We start from the raw sequence: 26,257 nt of genomic DNA on the forward strand, positions 1-26,257 counted from the left end.
AGGTGTTAAAAAGAACTGTAGAATTATCTGAGGTGGATAAAATTAAAATCTTGTAAAAAATACCTCAATTGTAATGCATGTAACCAAGAAAAGAGCAAGGTAACCGCTGCAAACAGAATCAATGGATTTACAACTAATGAACCATTGGAGGTAGTGTTTGCTGATATCATTGGACCTAAAAAACCTAGTTTAGGTGGAGCCTGTTATATATTAAGCATAATAGATCATTTTTCTCGTTATGGTTTCTGTTACCTAATGAAAACTAAAACAGAAACATTTCAGCATTTGTCAAACTGGCTGAAGTTTGTTGAGAGAAAACAGAAACATAATGTGGTTTGCTTGGTAACTGATAATGGTACTAAGTTTACCAATATAAAATTAGAAACTAAGTTATGGGAGGCAGATATCGAACATAAACATTCTGCCCCTTATAGACTGCAACATAATACTTATATAGAATGCAGAGGACAAACACTGCAGGCTATGGCTCGAACCATGTTATCTGATTCTGGTTTGCCTGAGACACTCGGGAGTGAAGCAATAATGTGTGCTAACCATGTTTTGAATAACGTAGTTAATACAACAACTGGTGAATTACCATTCACCATTGGCATGGTAGAAAACCAGAGCTAAGCTATTTGCATACATTTGGAGCTCCAGCATGGGTTCATATTCCCTCGCAATTGAGGCGAAAGGGGCAACAAAGAGCCAAGAAATTGTTTTTTGTTGGTTATGAATCTAACCACAGGTCATTTAGATTTTGGGCGCCAGGTACCACTATAGTGTCTATTGTAGTGCTAGTGCTAAGTTCCTGGAGCATGTTGGTTGGAATAAACTTGAGCAAGAAGGTTACAAAAAAGAGGATAGTATTATTATTGATACACAAATATTCAATGATATTCCTGAGGAATATCAAATAGCTGATGTAGAACCTATTACTGTAAAGGAAGAAGAGGTTTTAGGGGAGGAAGGAGATGAGGCACCAGCTACGAGTTCAGAGTTACCCAGACATTCAACTCGGGTTAGACATCCACCCGACAGGTATCAAGCTAGTGTGGTTATGTTAGGTATATAGAGCCTTCTAACTACAATGACATTAAACTATATCCTGCAAAGGATCAAGTAGCTTGGAAGGAAGCTATGGATAAAGAACTTAAATCATTGACTGAGTTAGATGTGTATGAGAATGTGAGCATGCAATTGATTTTAAGTGAGTTTACAAACTAAAAACTAGTGTAGATGGAACTGTTACACATAAGGCAAGGTTAGTTGCTCAAGGTTTTTCTCAGTCTCATAAAAACTATGATGAAGTTTTTGCACCTAGTTTAAGAGCGATCACATTGCGAACAGCATTAGTGTGGGCAGCTAAGAATGGCTACAAAATAAATCATATAGATGTCAAAACTGCATATTTACATGCACCTTTACAGCACACTATCTATATGAAAAAGCCACTAGGTTTAAGAACTGATGAGAAGACTGATTGCTGGAGACTAAAGAAAAGTCTTTATGGCTTAAAGCAGTCAGGTTATGAGTGGAATAGATGTATAGTAAATGAATTAAATGCTATGGGTTTTGTTGCTGGTATAGCAGATTGATGTTTATTTAAACAAGAGAAAGATGGTTTGGTTTCTCTTTTACTCTTGTTTACTGATGACATAGCAATTGTTACAAAAACTGAACAGGAAGCAACAGAACTTATTTCTGTGTTGCAGAATAAGTTCAGGATTAGAAATTTAGGTGAAATCAAGCACTATTTGGGTCTTGATATTGTAAAAACTAAGAGAGGGTACAAACTGTCACAAGCTAAAAAAAGTTAGCCAATTGCTTAAACGTTACAATATGGAATTATGTAAACCAGCTAAAACACCAATGAGTCAGGATTTTAAGCATGGTAATATTCAAAGTCCTGTATTGGACAAGGAAATATATCAATCCTTGATTGGTAGTCAATCTTATATTAGTAATTGGTCTAGGCCAGATATATCCTATAGTGTAAATCAACTGGCTAGGTATAACGCTGAACCAACTGAAAGGCATTGGCAAGCTGCTAAACAAATACTTAGGTATTTGAAACAAACAATGCATTATGCGTTACATTTGGAGCCTAGTAATGATCTTGTATTAACTGCATATGCTGATGCAAATTTTGCAACTGATTTACCTACAAGTAAATCAACATCAGGTACTGCAATATTGTTAGGTAATGCTTTAATAGGCTGGAAATCCAACAGGCAAAAGCACATTAGTTTATCAACTATGGAAGCTGTTTATCTTTAATGTGCCCAGAACTAGTATATTATAAACAACTGTTTTTATTTATTTATTTATTTATTTATTTATTTATTTATTTATTTATTTATTTATTTATTTATTTAACACATATTTATATGCCGTCCTTCTCCCAAGGAACTCAGGGCGGCAAACACAAGCTAAAAACATACAATGATAAAAGAAGAATCTAATTAAAACCAATTAAAATCAAAATAATAAATAATAAAACCCCAGAATCAAAACTCAGCCCATTTGTTCCATCAAGCCCATTAGCTATAGGCTTAACTGTAAATGATCCATTTGTAGTTTATGAAGATAATCAAGCTGCAATTAAAATGGCAACTAATTTAGCTGTAAGGACACAATCTAAGCACACTGATATAAGATACTTGAATGTGAGACAATGTGTACAGAATAAAATGATTCAATTAGAATACTGCATGACTGAAAATAATATTGCATACCATTTTACAAAAGCTCAGGGTGCAATTAAGCATAAAGCATGTTGTGAGTGTTATAGTTTAAGAATGTAAGCTATTATATATTGTCCTACCCAAAGGGGAGAATGTTAGGGAATGGCTATTGCCTAACTGGTTGGGTTGGCAATATATCTAAACCATCAATGCATGTTTACAGTCAAAATGTATTGTATAGTTTTAAGACTGTAATGCTGTATTGCATCATACTGTATTCTGATTGGCTAGCTCCGTAGCCGATGTCCTTAAGAGGAAGCTTGAATCATGGCTTATTGTCTTATTACATTATCATTGCTACCTCTGCTCCTCTCTGCCTGTTCTCTCTGCATGATCATTGCTTGATCATTGCTACTTGTTGTTTTCTACAGTTTTACTGATTGTTTTACTGCTGTACTTGTTCTTGTTTGCAACTCCAAAAAGAACTGTTGTATTGCATATGACTACAACAACTGGTAAGAAGACTTTGTTCTTGGAATATCCCTGGATTGACATTTTAACTATCTTTATATGTGTATGACCTGGATTGTTTATTGGACTTTGCCTTACTTTTTCCTAAAAGTAAAAGAATATCACAATTCAGTCTGTGTATTTACAGTGCTTATTCAGAATCACTCTCAGCTGTTTCTCATGTGCACACCCTTGCTACTCAAGGGTTACTCTGCGCATATTCCTCAACAAAATGTCTAAAAGCAATAAAACCTCAGGTGAGGATTTTCTACCAGCAGAAATATTTAAGAACGCTGATTAGTGGAGTACATTATTGGCAGGTCTATTCACACATATAAATAGTACTGGAAGATGGCAATAGTGGTTCCCATACAAAAAAGGGAATAAAAAGGATCCTGGTAAATATAGATCCATCAGCCTGATCAATATCATAGGAAAAATATATGAGAGGTTCCTTCTGTACAAAATGGAAATCTGGGCAGAGAAAAATCATATTCTCGTAGAAGAACAAGCAGTTTTTAGACAAAGCCAATCTGCCATTGACAACTGCTTTGTTCTGAACCATCTAATTACCAAATATGCCTATAAGAGGAAACCCCTATATGCAGCCTTTATAGATCTTACAGCCGCATTTGATATGGTAAGTACAGATGTACTTGCCAGACCTGGAAGCCATCTTTTACATTTGGGCCTTCAGGCCTGCCACATTTTCTTCTGTGGGAAATTGGGAGGGGAGATTACATAGATATGTCATCAAAATAATTCCTTTCTCAGAGAGTCAAGGACGCCTTGCCCTGGCACCTGGAGTCGGATGACTGAGAGGTGTTTCCAGTTTGGACGGTAACAGTAACAGAGTTAGACCATGTGATGGACATGTGGGTGCTGGGCAGGGACTTGAACTTTCACTTGGGTGGGGAAAAGCTGGAAGCTTTCAGATTTGGGTTTTCCCAGATGTGCCAATATGACATCTTCCATAAAAAGGAACTTTGAGGAAACTCAGGCCTCGGAGTCTTCTTTCATTGGGGGCATTACTTGGAACCCTGACATTAACCCGAATCCCCTTTTTAACTAAAGCAGCTTCCCCAAACTTCAGGGCACTGTGCAGGGTCCTGAGCCCGATGCGTCAACCCGAACTAGGCGGTGCAAAGACTCAGGGAAGAGGAAGACCATGAAGGAAGTAGCAGACAACTGCAGCCCCAGGTCATGGTCCCACAACAGGTTCCAGCCCAGTAGCAAGTGCCACTGATCCCACAACAGGTTCCAGTCCAGCAGCAGACACTTGGTCAACAACCTGTGGAAGCCCAGCAGCAAGCCCAACCCACTGCTCCTCCCCCTCGGTTTCGAGCGACATTTGATGGAACCATTGGGAAGCTAGCCTACTTCCTTAACCAGGACCTGGGCCCATATTGACCAATATGGAAATCAATACCCATCTGATCAGGAATTGATTTCTGCCATTGCTGATGGCATGAATGAGGGAGAAGCATCGGAATGGATAGCTAAGCTTCATAACGAAGAAGCCGGTGAGTTAGAAGATGCTAATGAGTTCATCCAGCTCATGCGGACCAGATTCAGCAATGTTGCCCAGCAAGTGGAAGCAGAAACCCAGATCAAAGCCTTAAAGCAAGCTGGCAGGCCCACAAAAGAACTAATCTGGGAGTTTCAGAGACTGGTTGGGAAGCTACAAGACTGGCCAGAACGCCTATTGGTGCACACCTTCAGGGAGGCTCTGGATCCAGACCTTAGGCAAGCCTGTGGCATCAGGGAAGTACTGGAATAAATACAACTGTGGTACAACATGGCTGTAGTTTTGGACCTGGAGATTCATCCCCACAGGAAACCAACTGCAGACAAACCAGCCAGGAAACTCCTGGGAAGTCAAGCCCAGGTGAAAAAAGCTGAGGGGCCACCTCCTACACCAGTGGTGGCAAACCTTTTACTCATTGAGTGCCGAACAGGTACACGCTTTGCTTCGCGCGCATGCTATCCACACTATCATGCGGCTGCTCCCCATGTGCTGCGTGTACAATTGCACCACCTATGCATGCATGCAGGTTTTGTGTGGCTCCCCCCATGTGCTGAGCACACAATTGCACCATCTACACATGCACGTGCTGTGCGCAAGTACTCTCGCGCACATGCAAAAATGTGCGCGCATGCACAGAATAGCTCCAAAGACCAGCTAGATCCCCTGAATTGCATGCATGTGCACTGGAGGCCCGAACAGCAGCTGGGGCATGCATGCTTGCACAGCTGCAGGTGAGTTGGGCGACAGCTCACGTGCCTGGAAAGATGGCTCTGTGTGCCCCCTTGGGCATGCATGCCATAGGTTCGCCATCACAGTCCTACACCATCTGGAACTGTCAAGTGCTATGGGTGTGGCCAACATGGGCACTGGGCTACGGAATGGTTGGCCCTGGCCCCAGTTCCCTGAGCTTGACCTCCTCCAAGGAGGACCCTGCGGAAGCTGCCCAATAGAGGACAGTTTGCCAGACAGCCTGTGGAAGTTCCACTTCTCCCAAATGAAGCTCAGAGAACTGCAGCCAGCAAAACTCCTCCAATCCCTGCAGTAGAAAGCAGCAGCGGCAACAATCCACCCCCTTACCATCCAAACTAAGATAACAGTACCAGAGACAGGGGTCCAAGGGGAAGTAGGAGCTGTCATAGACAAGGGCTGCACTCGATGCTTAATCAGCCTTTCCATAGTTAAACAGTTAGGAATATGCACAAGACCCAGCACACCCCATCCTCTTTGAGCAAGTGGATGGGACGCTAATTGGCGGGACCCCTGCCACACTTGTCGCTGAACTCGTCTGACTAGAGATGGGCTGCCACCGAGAGTTCATCCGGTTTGTTGTAGCCCCAAAAATGACTGAGTCGATCATACTCAGTCCCATATATCAGACCTACCTAGTGGCGATAAAGACGGCAAAGTTTAATTACTTTTCCGCCTCTATTGCGTCATCAGGGAATCGTCCGGCCACCCTGTTTAGGGTGACCCGCTCCCTGCTCCATCCGGGAGTGCGGGAGGATCCCTTGGAAGGCAGGGCGGAGGATTTTGGACAATACCTGTATGACAAAATCGCTCAGATCCAGGGGGATTTGGACTCTGACTGGGTAGATCAGGGCAGAGTGATGAGGAATAGTCTTGAGAGTGTTATCTGGGAGGAGTTTGACGCTGTGACTCCCGATGATGTGGACAGGATTTTGGGGAGACTTAGTGCGGCCACATGTTTACTGGACCCGTGTCCCTCCTGGTTGGTACTGGCTTCCCGGGAGGTTACACGAGGCTGGCTCCAGGGTGTTATCAACGCTTCGCTGAGTGAGGGCCACTTCCCCGCTGCCTTGAAGGAAGCGGTGGTGAGGCCTCTCCTCAAGAAGCCGTCCCTGGATCCGGCAATATTGGCCAACTACCGTTCTGTCTCCAACCTTCGCTTCATGGCGAAGGTTGTGGAGAGTGTGGTCGCGTGACAGTTCCCACAATTCCTGGAGGAAACATCTTATCTAGATCCATTCCAGTCAAGTTTCAGGTCTGGGCACAGCACGGAAACGGCATTGGTCGTGTTGGTTGATGATCTCTGGAGGGCTCGGGACAGGGGTTGCTCCTCTGTTCTGGTCCTGTTAGATCTCTCAGCGGCTTTTGATACCATCAACCATGGTATCATGCTGCACCGGCTGGAAGAGCTGGGGGTGGGAGGCACCGTGTTGCGGTGGTTCTCCTCCTTTCTCTCCGACCGGTCGCAGTTTGTGTTGGCAGGGGGGCAGAGGTCGACCTCGAGGCCTCTCATCTGTGGAGTGCCGCAGGGATCGGTCCTCTCGCCCCTTCTGTTCAACATTTATGTAAAGCCGCTGGGCAAGATAATCCGTGGCTTCGGGGTGAGATACCACCAGTGATGACACCCAGCTGTACATCTCCACCCCAGGCCATCCCAATGATGCCCTTGAAGTGATGTCCCAGTGCCTGGAGGCTGTGTGGATCTGATGGGGAGGAACAGGCTCAAGCTCAACCCTTCCAAGACTGAGTGGCTGTGGCTCCCGGCATCACGATATAGTCAGTTGACTCCATCACTGACTATTGGGGGCGAGTCTTTGGCCCCCACAGAAAGGGCTCGCAATCTGGGAGTCCTCCTGGATATGCAGCTGTCCTTGGAGGAACATCTGACAGCTGTAACCAGGGGGACCTTTTGTCAGGTTTGCCTGATTCGCCAGTTGCGGCCCTTTATTGATCGGGATTCCCTGTGCACAGTCACACATGCCCTCGTCACCTCTTGCCTTGACTACTGCAACGCTCTCTACATGGGGCTCCCCTTGAAGAGCACCCAGAGGCTCCAACTGGTCCAGAATGCAGCAGCACGGGTAGTGACGGGAGCAGCACGGCGCTCCCATGTAACACCGCTCCTGCGCGAGCTGCACTGGCTCCCAGTGGTCTTCCGGGTGCGCTTCAAGGTGCTGGTTATCACCTTTAAAGCGCTCCATGGCATCAGGCCTAGCTATCTTCGAGACCGCCTGCTGCTACCGACGACCTCCCATTGTCCCGTGCGCTCCCACAGAGAGGGCCTCCTCAGGGTGCCATCAGCCAATCAATGTAGGCTGGTGACCCCCAGGGGGAGGGCCTTCTCTGTGGGGGCACCTACCCTCTGGAATCAGTTGCCCCCAGAGATAAGGAGAATCCAAGACCTTAGTGCCTTCCGCTGTGCCCTTAAAACCCACTTTTTCCAGCAAGCCGGGCTGGCTTAAGAAGAAATTTTAAATGTTTTAATTGGTTTGTATTTTTAATTTTGGGCCAAATTTATATATATATTTAATTGTTTTTTAATATTTGTATTTTATGTTTTTTAATTCTGGCTGTACACCGCCCTGAGTCCTCAGGGAGAAGGGCGGTATATAAATTTAAAATAAATAAATAAATAAATAAATAAATAAATAAATAAATAAATAAATAAATAAATAAATACTCGGCCTTGCATGGCTAGACAAGTGGGGTCCAACTATAATCTGGGAGGATGGCTATAGAAATCTAAACTTCAGCATCAGGCCACTGCTGCCTGTAGAGCAGGACCCGCGCCAAGGAGGCCTGGTCCCTAATGATTCAAAAGAACCTGAACCTGCGGCTCCTGCCACTGACGGTTACCTGGCAGCCAACAAGTGCCAGAGGAATACAGAAACTTATTGGGGGTTTTCAGTGAGGAAGACTGCAACTTCCTTCCCCCTCATCACTCAACTGATTGTGCGATAGAGTTTGTGCCAGGGGCTAAACTACCCAAACTTAAAATGTACTCCATGACTCCTAAAGAAATGGAGGAATTGAGGAAATACATCAACGCCAACCTAGCATGGGGTTTCATTCAGCCCGCAAAATCCAAAGTAGCAGCCCAGTGCTCTTCAAAGAGATGGGGGGATGAGGCTTTGCATTGATTTTTGTGGAATTATCACCATATGCATGGAGAACACCTACCCCCTACCCCTCATGAAAGACACTTCACTTATTGAAGTGCAAGGTGTTCACCAAATTGGATTTAAGGGAAGCGTACTACCGCATAAGGATCAGAAAGGGAGATGAATGGAAGGCTGCATTCAACTGCCCCTTAGGTAGCTTCCAATTCAAAGTCATACTGTTCAGATTGCAAGCCTCCCCTCCCCCCCGCAGTCTTCATGCAACTAATCAACAAAGTGCTGCATGAACACCTGTACCAAAGGGTCCTCATTTACATTACATTTACATTCTCATTTTTAGTGAGACCCTTGAAGAACACGTGAAGCTGGTATGGCAAGTACTGAAAAAACTCTACGCAAAACTGTCAAAAGTGTGAATTCCACAAAACTTTCCTAGATTATCTAGGCTACTGAATCTCTAGCAAGGGAGTAGAAATGGACCCAGGAAAAGTAAAGGCAGTGCTCGGCTGGCAGCCCCCATGCACTCACAGACAACTTCAAATTTTTCTGGGATTCATCAGTTTTTACAGGCAATTGATCCTGGCTTTTGCAGAGGTTGCCCTACCCCTGACCAAACTGTTGAAAATGGGGTCTCCCCGATGAAGCAAAAGCCTAACCAACCATTTGCTTGGACAATGGACTGCCAAAAAGCCTTTGAAAAGTTAAAAGGCTTTTCGCCCAGGAGCCTATCTTTCAGCACCCAGACCCAGAGCAGCAATTCATAATACAAGCTTATGCCAGTGATGTAGCCATGGTGGCAGTGCTCCTGCAAAGGGACAGCAAAGGACAACTCCTGCCTTGTGCCCACGTGTCGAAAATACTCACTGACACTGAAATACGATACATCATTTGGGAGAAAGAAGCCTACGCAGTCTGCTGGGCCCTACTCTCATGGAGACATTTCCTAGAAGGGGGGGGGGAATGCCTTTTGAGGTCTGGACTGATCACAAAAACCTCAAAGCCCTGAAGACCCCCCAGGAAACTATCTCCCAAATAAGTACACTGGGCACCGTACTTTAGACGATTCAAATTCGAGCTAAAGTACAGTACATACCGGCAGGAAAAAACCTATTAGCAGATGCCTTGTCGAGAAAACCACAGTTTGACAGCCACCAGGAGGAAGTAGCCCACGTCATCATTCTTCCTGCGCAACCGGCAGTGCAAATTACCACCAGAAGCCAGACCAGTCAGCCACCTGACCCCAGCCAGGACAAGCTGACAGCCACACTGAAAGATACATTACCAGCAGACCCCTGGCTCATGGACAATAAAGATGTCTTAACTATGAGGGATGGACTAACATGGAAAGAGTCCAAGCTATATGTGTTGAGCCCTGGCCAGGACTCAATGCACATGGGGGGGGGGGAGACTGGGAGATGCATCGGCGGAAGCTACCTGTAACGGAGCTGGGATGGTGGAGGGCATCCGATTTGGGCAGCAGACAGACAGATGGCATTGAGAGGCTGTTAATAAGGTATTACTAGCAGCTAAATTGCTAGCAGCCAAATTGGAGAAGTTGATAGTAGCCAAATTGTTTGTGAAAGTATTAAAATGTGAGTTTCACCAAACGAGATAAGACTATCTGGGATACAGAATTTCAGGGGAAGGGGTGGAAATGGATCCCCAAAAAGTCCAGGCAGTGTTAGAATGGCAAGCCCCAAGGACTAGGAAACAGTTACAGAGCTTCCTCTGTAACTGTTTGCCAATTTCTATAGACAGTTTGTTCCCTCCTTTGCTAGGGTGGCTTTGCCATTGACGGACTTATTATGAACCAACCCGCAATAGCAAAACCACGACCAGGGCAAACGTTATGGTGGACTACTGACTGTCAAAGGGCTTTTGAGGAACTAAAGGGGCTTTTTGCTCATGAGCCAGTCCTCAAACACCCTGATCCCACGCAAGCCTTTGTAGCGCAGGCAGATGCCAGCAATGTGGCTGTAGGGGCCGTTCTCTTGCATAAAAATGGCCAAGGTCAATTGCAGCCATGTGCATATACCTCCTGAAAACCGACACCAATGGAACGAGGGTGGTGTCAGCTCCAGCGGACCAGTCGGCTGGCCCGGAGCTGCCATTCAGCGGGAGCTGCGTGTCCAACATCCAGCACAGTCACCATCCCACCAAGCCCAGCCGAAACATTGCCACGACATCAAGAGATGTAAGCTCTGTGGCCACGCCCAACCCCACCTGTGCCAGAAGCAACCAGCCCGAGAAACCTTGCTGAACTGCCAGGATGCCACATGGCTGCCAAACAGCTGAGGGGCATGGCAATGACATCACCCAGGATGGCAGAAAGGGCCAAAAGAGGCCTGAAAGGCAGTGAATGGAGACTGGAGGAGGGAGAACCCAGCCGATTAGACAGGAGGTTTTGGAAGGCAGGCAAGTGTAACTATTATGCTGGCTTAATGTTGAGAGCAATTACTCTGGGACACGTGGGAGGAAAGACACACGTGATTGGGTGTTGGGAGGGGTGGTGTTTTTGTCTAAAAGGTAGCAGGGAACACAGGCATGTAGCCCTAACAAAAGATTCAATATTTATTTATTTATTTATTCAATTTGTATGCCGCCCCTCTCCAAAGACTCAGGGAGTCTGAATAGAGATTGTCAGTACGTGCCAGGAAGTTAATAAAAGAAGGCAGCAATAGACCCGATTTGTGTCCTTTCTTTTGCATTCTGTCTGGAACCTGACAGAATTGTTAGGGCTTTATATATACTCAATGGCTGAAGGCATGGTGCCGGCCTTGGAGGCAGCTGACCTTGAGGACTCAGTCAGCCCCACTGAAGTAACTATGCTAGAAGCCTCTCCTTCCACAGAGGAGACCACCAAAGTTATCAGGCCAAAGGAAAGGTCTGGGGAAAAAGCCTATAGAAGGTTCACTGCAGGCAGAGGGAGCAGAACAGGTGAACCAAAGGAGTGGTGGTTGGACAATACCAGGGCAGAGGACTTTTGAGGCCGCCCACCTCCAGGACCAGTGCTTACCCCATCGGGACAACATTTCACACAGTGGCGCAAATGACTGATCTCTGAAGATGACGAATGGAGTTATTCCACAGCAGTTGAAAATCAAACCATTGAAGTGCTCCAGGAAATGTATGGGGCAGCAGGGTTTCGAGAACAGGGGCATGGTAGTGTTTGGCAGAGGCCTGGGGTGGAACCAGTGGTGAAATGTAAAATTTGTTATTACCGGTTCTGTGGGTGTGGTTTGGTGGGGTGGGTGGGTAATGTGACTGGGTGGGCGTGGCTAACTTTTTTTTTTTTTTTTACTTTTAAAAGCATTTTTTTCTACAACCTCTTCGGGTTGTAGAGAGGTTGTAAAGAGGTTGTAGAAAAAATGCTTTTAAAAGCCTCTGACGATTCCAGCTGAGCCGTGTGATCATCAGAGGCTTTTTTTTTTACTTTTAAAAGCATTTTTTTGGCCAAAGAGGTTGTAGAAAAAATGCTTTTAAAAGTTTTTAAAAAACAGCCTCTGATGATCACGCAGCTCAGCTGGGCATGGGGAGGGGACACAGGGATTTTTGCTACCGGTTCTCCGAACTGCCTGCCACCATTGCTACCGGATCGGGCGATCCGGTCCAAACTGGGAGCATTTCACCCCTGGGTGGGACCTCCCCCCTCACCGCTCCAGGGATAGGCCATATGATATCTCAGGGAACTTAAGAACCGTGGGTCAGAAGACCATAGCAGGGGAACGTAGAGCAACCAGGGGCCCCTATGAACAACTAGGTGGGGGTGATAGGCCCCGAGGGTATGAAGAGCAGACGTCCGACCTCCTGATTGGCCAGCAAGTGCACCAGGGGCCAGTGTATATGGGACGATGGGATCTGCCTGCCATGAGGGCATCATTTGATGGAAGATCCGAGACAGTGGCCCTGTTTCTTGGGCAAGTACTCAACCATTTTGATCATTATGGCAGATTGTACACCTCCCAATGGGACATGATCATGGCAGTGACTACAGTCATGGAGGGAGAAACCACCAAATGGGTGGTGAATTTATATGGGGACTGTGAAGCCGAACTGAGGGATTTGGGCCTTTTCCTGTCCACCATACAGGAGAGGTTTGAAGACAATACGAGGGCACAACAAGCTGAAGGAGAACTATTAAAGGTAAAGCAGAGAGGGAGGCCCATGGTACAGTATATCAGAGAGTTCAGAAGGATTGCTGGGAAGGTGTGGGGGTGGCCTTAATGACTGGTAGTGCATCAGTTCAAGGCCGGGTTGGACCGGACATTGCAGCAGGCTTGCGCATGTCGCGGCTTGGCACCCAGATTGGCGTCCTGTCCCAAGCGGCCACGGAACTAGACATCGAGTTTAGGGACGATCAACAAAAGAGGGAGTGGATTCCGCGAGGACAATGTCCACCACCCCATCCACCCAGCACTAGCACTGTCCCAATAGCACAGACTTCCACCACTCCAGTTCCACAAGCGACTGTAATCCCAACAGCCAGACTGGTGATGACGTGTTTCCAGTGTGGTAGACCGGGACACTGAGCAGCCAACTGCACCGATGAAAGTACCAGGTCACAGTCGGGTCCAGGTAGTACCAAATGGAAAGACCATAATGGGAGGACTGCCAGAAAGACCATTCGAGCCACCCTGGAGAAATCCTGTGGAATGCAACAGAGGATCCAGGCCCAGTCAATGCCAGTAGAAGAGAGTACCACACCCGGCGACAACACGGATACCAGGGGTGAAATGCTCCCGGTTCGGACCGGCTCGGGCGAGTAGGTAGCGATGGCAGCGGGCAGTTTGGAGAATTCGTAGCAAAAATCCCTGCCCCCGCCCCCCATGCCCAGCTGAGCCACGTGATCATCAGAGCCTTTTTTTTCTTTAAAATGGCTCTGAGGAACCAGGCTCTGACGATCCCAGCTGAGTTGCCTGCTAATCAGGCAACTCAGCTTGGATCGCCAGAGCCATGTAAAAGAAAAAAACTTTTTTCCTTTTATATGGCTCTGACGATCTGCTAATCGGTAGCAAAAATCCCTCCCCCTCCCCCCCTCAGCCTGCTTACCTTAGCTGCTGGTCGCAACGCCTTGCTGTAATCCCTGCATCCATTGCATCAGCAAGCAATTGAATCTCCCTGCCTGCAATCAAGCAGGCAGGGAGTTGTGGACTTCAACTCCCAGAATTCTTCAGCCAGCAAAGCTGAGGAATTCTGGGAGTTGAAGTCTACAAGTCTTAAAGTTTCCAAGGTTGGAGACCCCTGTTCTATTGGCTAAGTTTTTCCCCCCTTTGGGAGCTTTAAAAAAATAATTAATTGGGGGGGGGGTTTAGTTGTTCTTTTTTTAGACCTAGCCATTTAAAGTTTAGGAAGTTTTAAATTTAGCTGCTTTTATATAAAAATTAAAATAAAATAAAATAAAATAAAATAAAATTTGTGCAGCTTTCTGAGATTTAGTGTGTTTCTGTAGTGTTTCACTCCAACTACACAAACACATAAAATCTCACAAAGCTATTTGTGGAATTTTGTGTGTGTAAAGTGTGAAAGTTGGTTTTTGGGGCTTTTTGTGGCTGTGTGAGGTTCCTGCTTGTTGCAGGGTCCATTTTGGGTCTAGCACAGCTGCTTTTACATTGTGGGTGAGCATTGGTGGATGATCTCTGGAGGGCTCGGGATAGGGGATGCTCCTCTATTTTGGTCCTGTTAGATCTCTCAGCGGCTTTTGATATCATCGACCATGGTATCATGCTGCGCCAGTTGGAGGGGTGGGGGTCACTGTCTTATGGTGGTTCTCCTCCTATCTCTCTGACCGGTCACAGTGGGTGTTGGCAGGGGGGCAGAGGTCGACCCTGAGGCACCTTGTTTGTGGGGTGCCGCAGGGGTCGGTCCTCTCACCCCTCCTGTTCAACATTTATGTGAAGCCGCTGGATGAGATCATCCGTGGTTTTGGGGTGGAGTTCCATCAGTACGCTGATGACACTCAGCAGTACATCTCCACCCCAGACCATCCCAATGATGCCCTTGAAGTGATATCCCGGTGCCTGGAGGCCATGCGGGTCTGGATGGGGAGAAACAGGCTTCGACTCAACCCTTCCAAGACTGAGTGGCTGTGGCTTCCAGCGTCCCGATATAGCCAGCTGGTGCCATCACTGGTTATTGGGGGCAAGTTACTGGCCCCCACGGAGAGGGCCCGCAACTTGGGTATCCTCCTGGATGCACGGCTATCTTTAGAAGAGCATATGACGGCCGTGGCCAGGGGGGCTTTTTATCAGGTTTGCCTGATTCGCCAGTTGCGCCCCTTTCTGGATCGGGACTCCTTATGCACGGTCACTCAGGCACTCGTCACTTCTCCCCTGGACTACTGTAATGCTCTCTACATGGGGCTTCCCTTGAGGAGCACCCGGAGGCTCCAACTGGTGCAGAATGCGGCCGCGCGGGGGATTATGGGAGCGATGGGGTGCTCCCATGTGACACCTCTCCTGCGCAAGCTGCATTGGCTCCCAGTGGTCTTCCGGGTGCGCTTCAAGGTGTTGGTTACCACCTTTAAAGCGCTCCATGGCTTAGGGCCTAGGTACTTACGGGACCGCCTTCTGCCACTGGTAGCCTCCCACCGGCCAGTATGCTCCCACAGAGAGGGCCTCTTCAGAGTGCCGTCGGGCAGACAATGTCGGCTGGCGACCCCCAGGGGGAGGGCCATCTCTGTGGCAGTACCGGTCCTTTGGAACAACCTGCCCCCGAAGATACATAGGATCCCAGATCTCCGTGCTTTTCACCGTGCCCTTAAAATTATTTTATTTCATCAAGCTGGGCTGGCTTGACCTTAGATATTTTTAATTGCTAAATTGGTTTTAGTTGGGATAATTTTAAATTTTATTGGGCCAATGCTAGTTTAATTCTTTTAAAATTTAAAATTTTGTTTGCGCTGTTTTTATCTTTGGCTGTGCACCGCCCTGAGTTCAGCAGGAGAAAGGCGGTATAAAAATCAAATCAAATAAATAAATAAATATATATATCCCTAGCAGCCTACGGACTGCTGTATTGAAATGTTGCCATGAAGCCAAGCTGGCTGGCCATTTCGGTTTTCTGAAGACATTGCATCTAGTAAGGAGACAGTTTTGGTGGCCTCGGATGTGGGTGGACATTGAAGAACACATGAAGGGGTGTCCAATGTGCATGTCGGCCAAACCAAGGACAGGAAAGCCATTCAGTTTGATACAGCCAGTGGCTGATCCTCAGCGTACATGGGATGAAATCGCTATGGATTTCATAGTCGACCTCCCAAGTAGCAACAGCTATACTGTAATCTGGACAGTAGTGGATCTGTTCTCGAAACAGGCTCATTTCATGCCATGCAAAGGGATACCATCCATGCGGTGACTAATGAGCCAGTTTCTCCAACAAATCTATTGCCTTCACGGGATACCAAGATGCATCATATCGGACAGAGGTGTGCAGTTCACCGTTAAATTCTGGAGGGAGTTCATATGTCTGATAGGATCAGCTCAAGGGCTGAGTTCAGCGCTTCATCCCAGCAGTTGAACGAGCCAATGCTATGATGGAACATTACCTGCAGTGCTACATGTCCTGCCAGCAATTAGACTGGTCAAGCCTCCTACCATTCGCGGAGGTGGCTTATAACAACATGGTGCACCACAGCACAGGCCTGTCACCTTTCTGGGTGTTGTATGGTATGGAATTTCTGGCGATCCCAGAACTAGAACCAGAACCTCAAACCACAGAGACCCCAACAGGATGGGGGGAGAAGATTTGCATGGTGTGGCTTCAGGTGAAGGCAGCCTTACGGAGGGCTGCAGAAGAATATAAATTGCAGTCAGATAAGAGAAGGGCAGATCATAAGCCTTTCCAGGTGAGGGATCAGGTTTACCTGTCCACAAAATACCTGAAACTCAGAATATCCAGTAGAAAACTGGGGCCAAAGTATTTGGGACCGTTCACAATAACCTGAGTGATCAACCCCGTAACAGTTGCCCTAAAGCTGCCACCACTACTGGGTAGAATACATACTGTCTTCCACAGTAGCTTTTGAAACCCGTAGCAACTGAATGGATCAGGGACCCCCTTAATCCTCTGGGTCCAGTACATACGGACCACTACAAAATAGGCAGAATATTGACTCCAGACTGCATAGGGGCAAGGTCCAATACCTAGTGCAATGGAAGGGGTACCCATTCACCAGTTCTACTTGGGTGGCAGTGCCAGACATCCACGCTGCACAGCTACTAAGGCGATTTCACCACAAATATCCACACAAGCCAGGGGGACCAGGTTATGCAACCAACAACACTAACACTTCTGCTTTCTCCCTTACAGGTGGATCCCTTGTAGAGGGGAGCCACCTGTCGAGCCCTGGCCGGGACTTGACACACATGGCGGCGGGGGGGGGGAGACTGGGAGATGCAGCAACAGAAGCTACCTGTAATGGAGCTGGGATGGTGGTGGATGGCCAATTCAGGCAGCAGACAGATGGCCGGCATTGAGAGGCTGACGGCGAGGCATCGGGACCCTGTCAGCAAAGTTGGAGAAGCTTCCAGCTCCCGGCATGGCATGTCGACTTGTGATGACGTCCCAGAGCACCGGAAAGCCGCGTAAAGGCAGGAATTATGAAAACCCCAGCGAACAGCTGAGGGGGGGGGGGCAGTTTCAGATGCCGGGTGATGGTTAATCAGGACTAAATGGATAAATAGCACAGAGAGGCAGTTGCTCTCAGCGCTGACTTTGACCCGCTTACACAGCCTTTCGGCTGTGTTCAGCAAATAAAGCTTTGAGACCATCTTCGTCTGCTGGTCTTGTTTTTGAACCACACAGACCTGGAGATGACAGGCTGTGAGCTTAAGACTGGAAGTATTACAGCGCAGTCACAACTCAAAGCTGGCTGGTCACTTTGGGTTTTTGAAAACCTTGCACCTCCCTAGAAGGTAATTCTAGTGACCAAAAATGAAAGTGGGTGTGGAAGATTATGTAAAGAGCTGTGCCACCTGTGCAGCCATGAAAATGAGGCCAGGAAAGCCCCCTGGATGCCTTCAACAAGTAGCAAGCCCCAGAAAACCTTGGGAGGAAATTGCAATGGATTTTATAGTCAAACTTCCAGAGAGTGGGGGGAACACAATAATCTGGACAGTCATTGACTTATTTTCCAAGCAAGCCCACTTTACTGCTTGCTCCGGATTGCCTTTTGTGAAAAAACTGGCAAAGCTGTTAATCAAACAAATCTACTGCCTACATAGAATACCCTGCCAGATCATCTTAGATTGAGGAGTCCAGTTTACAGTCAAGTTCTGGAAAGAGTTGGGATTCAAACCGGAAGCGTCGCGGCGAGACAATTGGGGAATTAGCAGGCTCTGATGAGCTCTCCGAAAACCCGGACTGACAAACTGCTGCCGAGGAGTCTTCAGACCAGAACCATCCTGTAGGGATGGGGAAGGAGAGGCACCTCGGAAGACCAAGAGGAATAGGCAAGTTCCTCGAAGGTCAGAGGAAACTCTTTATGACTCGGCAGCGGGGGACGGTAGCCATTGCGGCTGTCACGAAGCTGAGGCAACCAGATTAAGCATTGAGCAGGAGTGATGAATGGAACAGAGTTTTTTGAAGGTGGGTGAGTGACAGCCAACCCATGGTTGAAACAATAAGGAAAAAAAATTAACTTTAAGATCCCTAGCGATAAAACAGTGGCTAATAAGCACGGGGGGTGGGGGGAGAAAAGAAGATTTTGAAGTGTAATCTTAAAGGGACAAAAACCCGATGGAAAATTGACTTTTGAACAAAATTATTTGGAAATAATTTGGAAAATTTTAAATAACTAGAGAAATTGCCCCAAGATTGGTTAAAGGATCGGAAAAAAATAAATAGATCCTTTTTTCCCCCCTTTCTTTTTCAGTTTTAAAGAAAAACAAAAGAGAATGGACAATAAGCCCTATAACAGAAGTGTTGTATAAATAAAAGAAAAAAAGGAAAAGAGAAGTGAGAAGAGCTGTTTAAATTCGGACTGGACTATACAACTGATTTGATATTTTTAAAGTTAAAAAGAAAAAGAGAAGCTAAGTAAGATTGTTAATGTAGATTGAAACAAAATGGATATTTATTAGACAATCGGAAATTTGGATTGCAGAGAGAAACCTTCAGGAGTAAAAAGAAATATTGCAACTTGGTCTTTGTTTTGGAAAATTGTGAACATTACAGATAACAGCTGTGAGAACTTTTGGGGAGGATTTCTTTGTCTGCAAGTTGCTTGACTTTGGGGGGAAAAAAGAATACGACGGAACTTTTAAAATCAGAATAATATTAACTCAAAAAGAATAAAATGGCGCAGGAAATTAGATAACCAAGTCTGGGAGACAGATAGCCTACAAAGTTAGCTAAGACCCCGCCTCCTGGGAGTCTGACCACCAATCAGAGTGCATTTCTTACACAGGAACAGGAAACTCTAGGGTGGAGCTCAGAGAGGACATAAAACCAAGGCACTGTCAGCATCTCTGCCCTTTTCTGCTCAGGAACTCAAGCCATGTGATACTGTCCATCATTAAACCATCTTTCCAAACAGTCTCCATGAATCCAGTGTCTTTTTCCCCACTTGGAACTGAACCCAGAAGGATATTTCTTCCAACACAGCTAAAAAGCATTACATTTACTGTTTTTCATCCAAGAACTCTGAAGTTTTCTTTTAAAAGAACTGTAGAAAATTAAATCCTACCTGTTTTTATTTCATCATAACTTGGTAGTGATTCAGATACTGCCTGTATTATGAGTGCCCTCAGGAAAAATATTTGCAAGCCACTTCCAATCCAATCAAACAAAAGGAGAAGAGACATTTTCTTCCCTTTTGCCTCTGACTATTCAAGTGTTTTTAAAGTGTCTTATTACCTTATGCTTAGCATTTGGATGAGTTTTCCCTGAAAGTATAAATGATGAATTATAAAATAAAGTCTCCAAGAAGCCCCCAGAAATCTATGAATAGACATTTATAGCTGCATATTTTCCTTATGTCACACAAAATATTGAAAACATTATACATCAAAAAATGGTTTCAAGCTATTAGGCAACATATGCGCTTCCTGGAAGATCAAGTATTTGAAGGCTGCTTCACATAAAAGAAGCCCCATGTGGAAAAAGACCACAGCAGAGTCAATAAGTTTCCCATATCAACAAATCAGTTTATCATAGTTGCAAGAAGGAGTCAAATAAGGCACAGTAAATTTGTTTTTTGGAATTTTCTTCCCACTTTAACAGAAATACAGATGAAAGAAGATAATACAGATCTTAGAATGGGCTTGTTCTTATTGCAGATGAGAGCCATTAAATTCTATTTTTAGACAACAAAAGAAATTATCATCTGTTTTAGTGCAAAAATGGTAACTAATATCAATGAAAATATTGCATAATTGTTTGTTAAAATTATTAAGAATGAAAGAAACAGAAGTGGCTAGATATCTCAGGATGCATGAGTTTACAGAAATTAAAATACTTAGTTACAAACAGACAATCCTGGAAATTATTTTCTTCAGGTTACAAAGGGTTGGAAGGAATTGAACAACTACTACTACAAACTCCATTTTTACAAAATATAAAACATATCAATAAAAAACATGAAAAAAAGAGAATAGTTTTAAGAACTATTGAAGCATCAGAAAAGGTAAAACAAAAGTTATAAGTTTGGCATATATATTAAATTTCATGAGCTAATAATTACAGTGTGTGCACCGTAATTTCTGACTGAAAATACTTGAGACAATTACGTTGGTACTTTTAAATTATAGATAACATGAGGCTTTGGGAATTGAACTTTTAACCACAGTTGCTGAAAATTGGTGGTATAATTTTATGTCAGTTTGAATGAAAAACATTAAAAACTGTACTGTGTGCTTTAACACAGAATAACATCCAGCCTAAAGAACACACACTTCCTACTTTGTCCTCCCCCATTATTGCATAGTGGTCCCCAACCATGCAAAAAAAAATGTTAAATGTAAACCTCAGCCTTAATATTCCCCACACCATCTTAAATTGAAATTTCAAATTTGATTTTTTTACTTAAGTTATACAGTGTTAAGCATTCTTCTTTAATATAATCAAACATATTGCACGGTAATAAGTTCTATTCAGTAGAAATTGTACTTGACTGTATTGGCAATATTGTAATATATCAGACATACAATGACCCAGATATATTTTATTTTAAACCATTTCCATATTTTTATAAGGTATACAAATAATAAACAAATAAAATAGTTGAAGACTGTGTTATAATTACAGATGTACAATAAGGGGCAATCCAATAATTCCAATCAATTCCAGGCATTGAATAATGTCAGAAGAGAAGTCTTGAAGCCTTACATTAATAATTTCTCTCCCGAGGAAAACTATTTATTTAAATATAATTATTAACTTTTTCTATTTAAATGCAAAATGAAGAATCAAAGAATTACCATGACTATAAAGAAGATTTAACTAAGTATAAGATGCAAATCATAGAACTTTGCAATAAACATCCAATCATATTTTCAGTTCTTTTTCTTGTTATGCATTCATATATAATAGTATCAACTGTATTTCAACATCCTTACCTTTTCAACAGCTTTTCTTTTTGTATCCAAATCCATCCAGTCATTTTCATTTTCCAACATGTCTATAAAGGCCCATCGAATTCCTTCAGTCAGCTCTGCCATCTGAAGGAAACATTATCTCCTTGAAAAAGGTGCTATTTTCAATCCAATACCACAAGGGGAAGAAATCTACATGGACAAACATGTTTCTGTGCAAATTGTGAGCGTGGATGCATTTGTGCATTTAGTTATACATTCATATTTGCATTATTTAGCTCAACATGTTCAACCAATAACATGGACAAATTGAACATTCTTCAAGAATAAAAACTGGTTTAGAGTAATAGGTCTATATGACCCTCAGAGACCCTAATGCTAAGGTGACCAGATTTTAAGATTGGTAAAGAGGGACACCATTGTGGGCGTGGCTTACTTTGTGGGCGTGGCTAGCTGGTCATGTGACTGGGTGGCCGTGGCTACCTGGTCATGTGACCGGGTGGCCATGGCTATGTGTATAGGGACTACTCAGAGGGCTGAAAAAAGTCATTTCTGACAGGTCCTCGCACTTTTGACTGGTCCTCACACTTATGACCATCCTCACATTTATGCCCATGCAGCATCCTTAACAACCATGTCACTCATTTCACAACTGCTTCTCTTCACCATGGTGATAAGATAGGGCAAAAAACGTAAAATGTGAAGACAGTCGTAAGTTCAAGGACTGGTCAAAAGTGTGAGGACCAGTCAAAAATAACTTTTTCAGCCCTCTGAGTAGTCCATATGCATAAAAGGATACAGCAATAGAGAGGGATGAAGAAAGGGAAGGGAAATTAGAGTAGGAGTGAGGGTAAGAGGGGGAGGAAGAGAGGAGGAGAAGGAGAAAGGAAGAGGAAGTAGGGAGGAGAAGAAGAGTGGGGGAAGAGAAAGTAAGAAGGAAAGAAAAGAGAGAGGTGGTAGGTTTGAGGAGAAAGATTGCTGTACAATAAAAAAGATGAAAGGGAAGAAAGCCAATCCCAAACAAATATAAAGATATTAAGATAAAGAATGAATGGTTAAAATTTAAAGAATAAAAGAGAACAAATATGAATAAATAGCAGTAATTAGAAACACACATACAAACATACAACGTATTTTCTTTGAACAGAGTATTTGGCCGTTTCACAAATTTAAACAGTGTTTAGTCACTTCAATTAAATTTACAATTTCTATATTTCCTTTTTGCCATATTTATTCCTCATCTATTTTTTTTAAAAAAACCAGTATTACCCTTCATCCTCATCTCTAATCTTAATCAAATTCAATTTTTCCCTTCTATTCTATATTATACCCCTTTCCATTGTCATCTATTTTTATATCCATCCTCACATGGTTTAATTATGTAATTATGTAATACAGTTGTTTAATACAAATTCAACATTTTAATATAAATCAATTAGTTATAAAACTATCTTTTTTGTATATTAATCAATATGAACATGAATATTCCAATTATTTCCATGCAATCCAATTTCTTACAAATCAATTAATTATATTTACCAATAATAATAAACCAAATAATTTCCCCCATATATTCCTCTGAACCACAACTTAACCATTTCTGCTTTCAACACAATATACAATTAATAGTATCTCAATTATTACAATTCCCTAGTTAAATACAGCTTTTTTTTCTTTTGTGTTTTAAAATCTTGAATCTCCTCTTTTTCCCTAAATTTCCCATTGTTTGCAGTTTTGCACCTACCTTTTTTGGTGAGGAAAAAGAAAAAGAAATCTCTCTGCCTCATTTTGTCACGTTGCAGCAAAGACCCTGCTTTAATTTCAATTTTGCTTTTTCAGCATAGCTAGGGGGGAAAAAATCTGCTCCAGGAATTTACCTCTTTGCAGCTAGCTAGCAACAGAGCCCTCCGCAAAACAGCTGAGAGCAAATCAGCTGAGAGTCCGGAGACTGATCAAATCAATTTATGGTAATTAACCTATGCTGAAGCTAAAAGGGGCTGTTTTTTCTATTTTTGCAGGCACCGGTCTATTCATTTGTTTTCTTTTAACACTGATCAGCTGTAGGGCGGCCCTTTGAAGCCCCATGGCAAGAATTTAAAGTTTTTTCCCTCTAGCCATCAGCTGGGACTCAGGAGGCAGCAATAGATTGGGAGTGGGCGGGGTAAGCGAACGGCGAACGGCAATCCAACAGAGGCAGAGGGTGAGGGTGAGTGAAGGCATGGGGGGGCAAGAGAGGGCTTTGGCGACCCCTGTGAAATGGCCATTCGACCCCCAAAGGGGTCGCAACCCCCAGGTTGAGAACCGCTGCACTAAACCAATGCAGAAAACTTAAAACAGCCATTCCCCTTTAAAAATAGAAATCAAAACCCCAAAGCAAAAGCAGCAGTTGAGAGGGAAATTAAGAGCAGCCGCTCAGGCTAATTGAAAGGTTGTTACAAAAAATAACAAAGCCTGATCACAAGAGCATCCTAGGAAACACTTGAATGAGGCCATAAAGATAAGTGGGAAATAACCAATTCACACCAGAACACCTCCTTCTTGCCTCCTTGACAGGATTAACCCCTTAAGATAGGAAAAACAAAAGACCCAGGATTAACCCATTAAAGCAGGAAAAACAAAACTCAGGGGAATCACCTCAGCTGAAGGCACACCAAAACCCATCAAACTGCAGGAGCTTCAAAGGAAAATTGCCATATTAGGGGGGATGCACTTCCCCCCCATAAAAGAGGGTGAAAATGTGGGTGTCTTATACACCGAATGTTGCCCAGGCCACCTGCCGGAAAATGGGGTGTGCGGAGGCAGCAATAGGCTATTGGCAATATGGCAATCCCTGCAGCCTGAAACAACTGATCTTCGGGAGGCCGATCCAACCAACAATCAGCTGCTTGTGCTAATCAGGCTGTGCTGAAGCTGAAGCTGAAGCTGAAACAAGCTGTTTGCTGCAAGGAGATTTCTTCCAACAAGAGATGGGACAACTATTTTTCTGAAATGATATAAGGCAGTGTTGGTGAACCTTTTTGGCACTGAGCACCAAAATAGGAGTTTGTGCGCATGAGCGCAGGAGCGCCAGAAACCGGAAGAACAGCCGCTCATGTGCATGCTGGGAAGATGATCTTCTGATTTCTGGTGCACGCATGCACACTGGCCACCTGATCTTCTGGTTTCTGGTGCGCATGCACTCATGAAAACAAGCTGGTTGGTGTGCATGCACTTGCCGGGAAGATGACATTCCAGTTTCCAGCATACGCATGTGCGCCAGACATTTGGTCTTCCAGTTTCTGGAATGCTTGTGCACTCAAAGACCAGCTGGCTGGCATGCATGCATGCGCCAGAAACCAGAAGATCATCTTCCTGGCACTCAGATGTGCACCAGGTGGCTCCTCTTCTGGTTTCCAGTGCTCCCGCGCATGTGAAGACCAGCTGGCTGGCACACCGGAATCTGGAAAAGCAATGGGTGATGGCTCACATGCCCAAAGAGATGGCTCTGTGTGCCATTTCCAGCATGCGTGCCATAGGTTCACCACCACGGATATAGGGTCTTCTGCTCGAGCAGGGAGTTGGACTAGAAGACCTCTGAGGTCCCTTCCAACTCTATTATTCTATGTTCTCTATGTTCTAAATTGGGTGCTTCACAGCAGAAGCAATACAGCTGGCTGGACCCCACATGCATTAAATTCAGGGCCTGTATGATCAAGCTGCATCATTGTCCCATCCTGTATCTTTTCCCCCAAGGAAGAAACAAGAAGTAGCCAACACTGCAGCAGCTATAAAAAGTCTTGGGGAACTCCAGGGAGTAACAACTGATCACAGAAGTGTTACTTAATACCCTTTATAATGAAAATGTATGTAATCTTGTCCTCCCTGAAGAAAAGAGGTTAATCCCATCCCTAGATGGGTGATTGATGGGTTTCCTGGGTGTTTCCCTGCCCTAATCCTGTCAGTTTCTGTTGTTTATTGACTTTATTCAAGATGTGTGTCGGCTGCATTCCATCTGCAACTAAGTAGCCTATTAAGTGGTTCTTGGCTGTCTGCCCGGAGTTATTAACTGAAGGGAGAGAGGGAAAAAAAACTTCTCTTGCACTTTATTTTCAGCCGGTTCTCCGAACTGCACAAGCAATTAGCTAATGGTTCGGATGAACTGGTGCGAACTGGCTGAATCCCACCACTGGTTTTTACCCTGCATTGTATTGCCAGCCTTAAATTTCAATTCTAAGAAAACAGACATCATAGTATCAAAACCTGTCTAAGACTGATAAAAATTGCAAGATTGTTATTAAAATATATTTAGGTTGAAAAAAAAATATGTAAAACATCAAAGTCAGATTTTCCCCTAAATATTAATCTGAAATGTGAAAACAAATATTGGCAAAATACTCAGAAAAAATGGAGTAAGTGATAGATGAAAGTTCTAAATTCATCTAAACCAGGGGTGTCAAATTCACATCATGACGGCGGTGTCACATGGTGTATCGGGACTTTTTCCCTCTTCACTAAACTGGGTATGGGTGTGGCCAGTGTGTGACACATCCAGCCCATGGGCCAGAAGTTTGACAGCCCTGACCTAAACCTAAAAAATAGGTTTAGATTAACATTATTGCATTAAACTGTGAGGGATCTCACGAAGAACAATAGTTCGTTGAGGGCGCTTCCAAGAAAAGGTCAGCACGCAAGGATGCAATCAAATTAAGTCTTTATTTAGAAGTAAAAGTAGAGTAAAATAAGTTCCCAGGCATGGAGGCATCCATGCCTGGATTGAGCCCATGGGTCAGTCCCATAGGAGACTAGAACAAGAGCAGGGAAAAAGGGAAAAAGGGAAAAAGGGAAAAAGCATGGAGCAGCCCCTGTGCAGGTGTTCTTTTTCCCAATGGGGCTGCAGGGGCTGGAGCCCCTTGACCCACCCAAAGGTGCCTCTTTGCCCCCATCTGGTGGCCTTTGAAGAGACTGCCATGGCTGGCACAAAACACCTAACAATTCCCCTTCTTGCCAGCCAATGACAGGTTCCGGTGAACGTGTGTGAGAGGGCGAGCAGGTGTTCTGCCACCTCTCCTGTTCTTTAATGGGCAGCTCCTGGATGTAAGAGAAAGTCTTTGGGGTGACCATGACACTGTTGATGGATGCGACATGCCCAATGTCAAT

General features: G+C 44.5%; 1 protein-coding gene across 1 annotated transcript in view; it reads right to left on the reverse strand.

Annotated features, from left to right (window-relative positions):
- The window catches only part of PHEX (phosphate regulating endopeptidase X-linked), a 294,767-nt gene that overhangs the window by 130,100 nt on the left and 138,410 nt on the right, over positions 1–26,257 (reverse strand). The window contains exon 12 of the mRNA XM_070943250.1: positions 21,146–21,247. Coding sequence (XP_070799351.1) covers positions 21,146–21,247 — 102 coding nt within the window. The remainder of the gene's footprint in view (positions 1–21,145; positions 21,248–26,257) is intronic.

Source organism: Pituophis catenifer, unplaced genomic scaffold, assembly GCF_029215685.1.
Source record: "Pituophis catenifer annectens isolate HBS135680 unplaced genomic scaffold, rPitCat1.0.hap2 SCAF_4, whole genome shotgun sequence".
NCBI classification, from domain to species: domain Eukaryota; kingdom Metazoa; phylum Chordata; class Lepidosauria; order Squamata; family Colubridae; genus Pituophis; species Pituophis catenifer.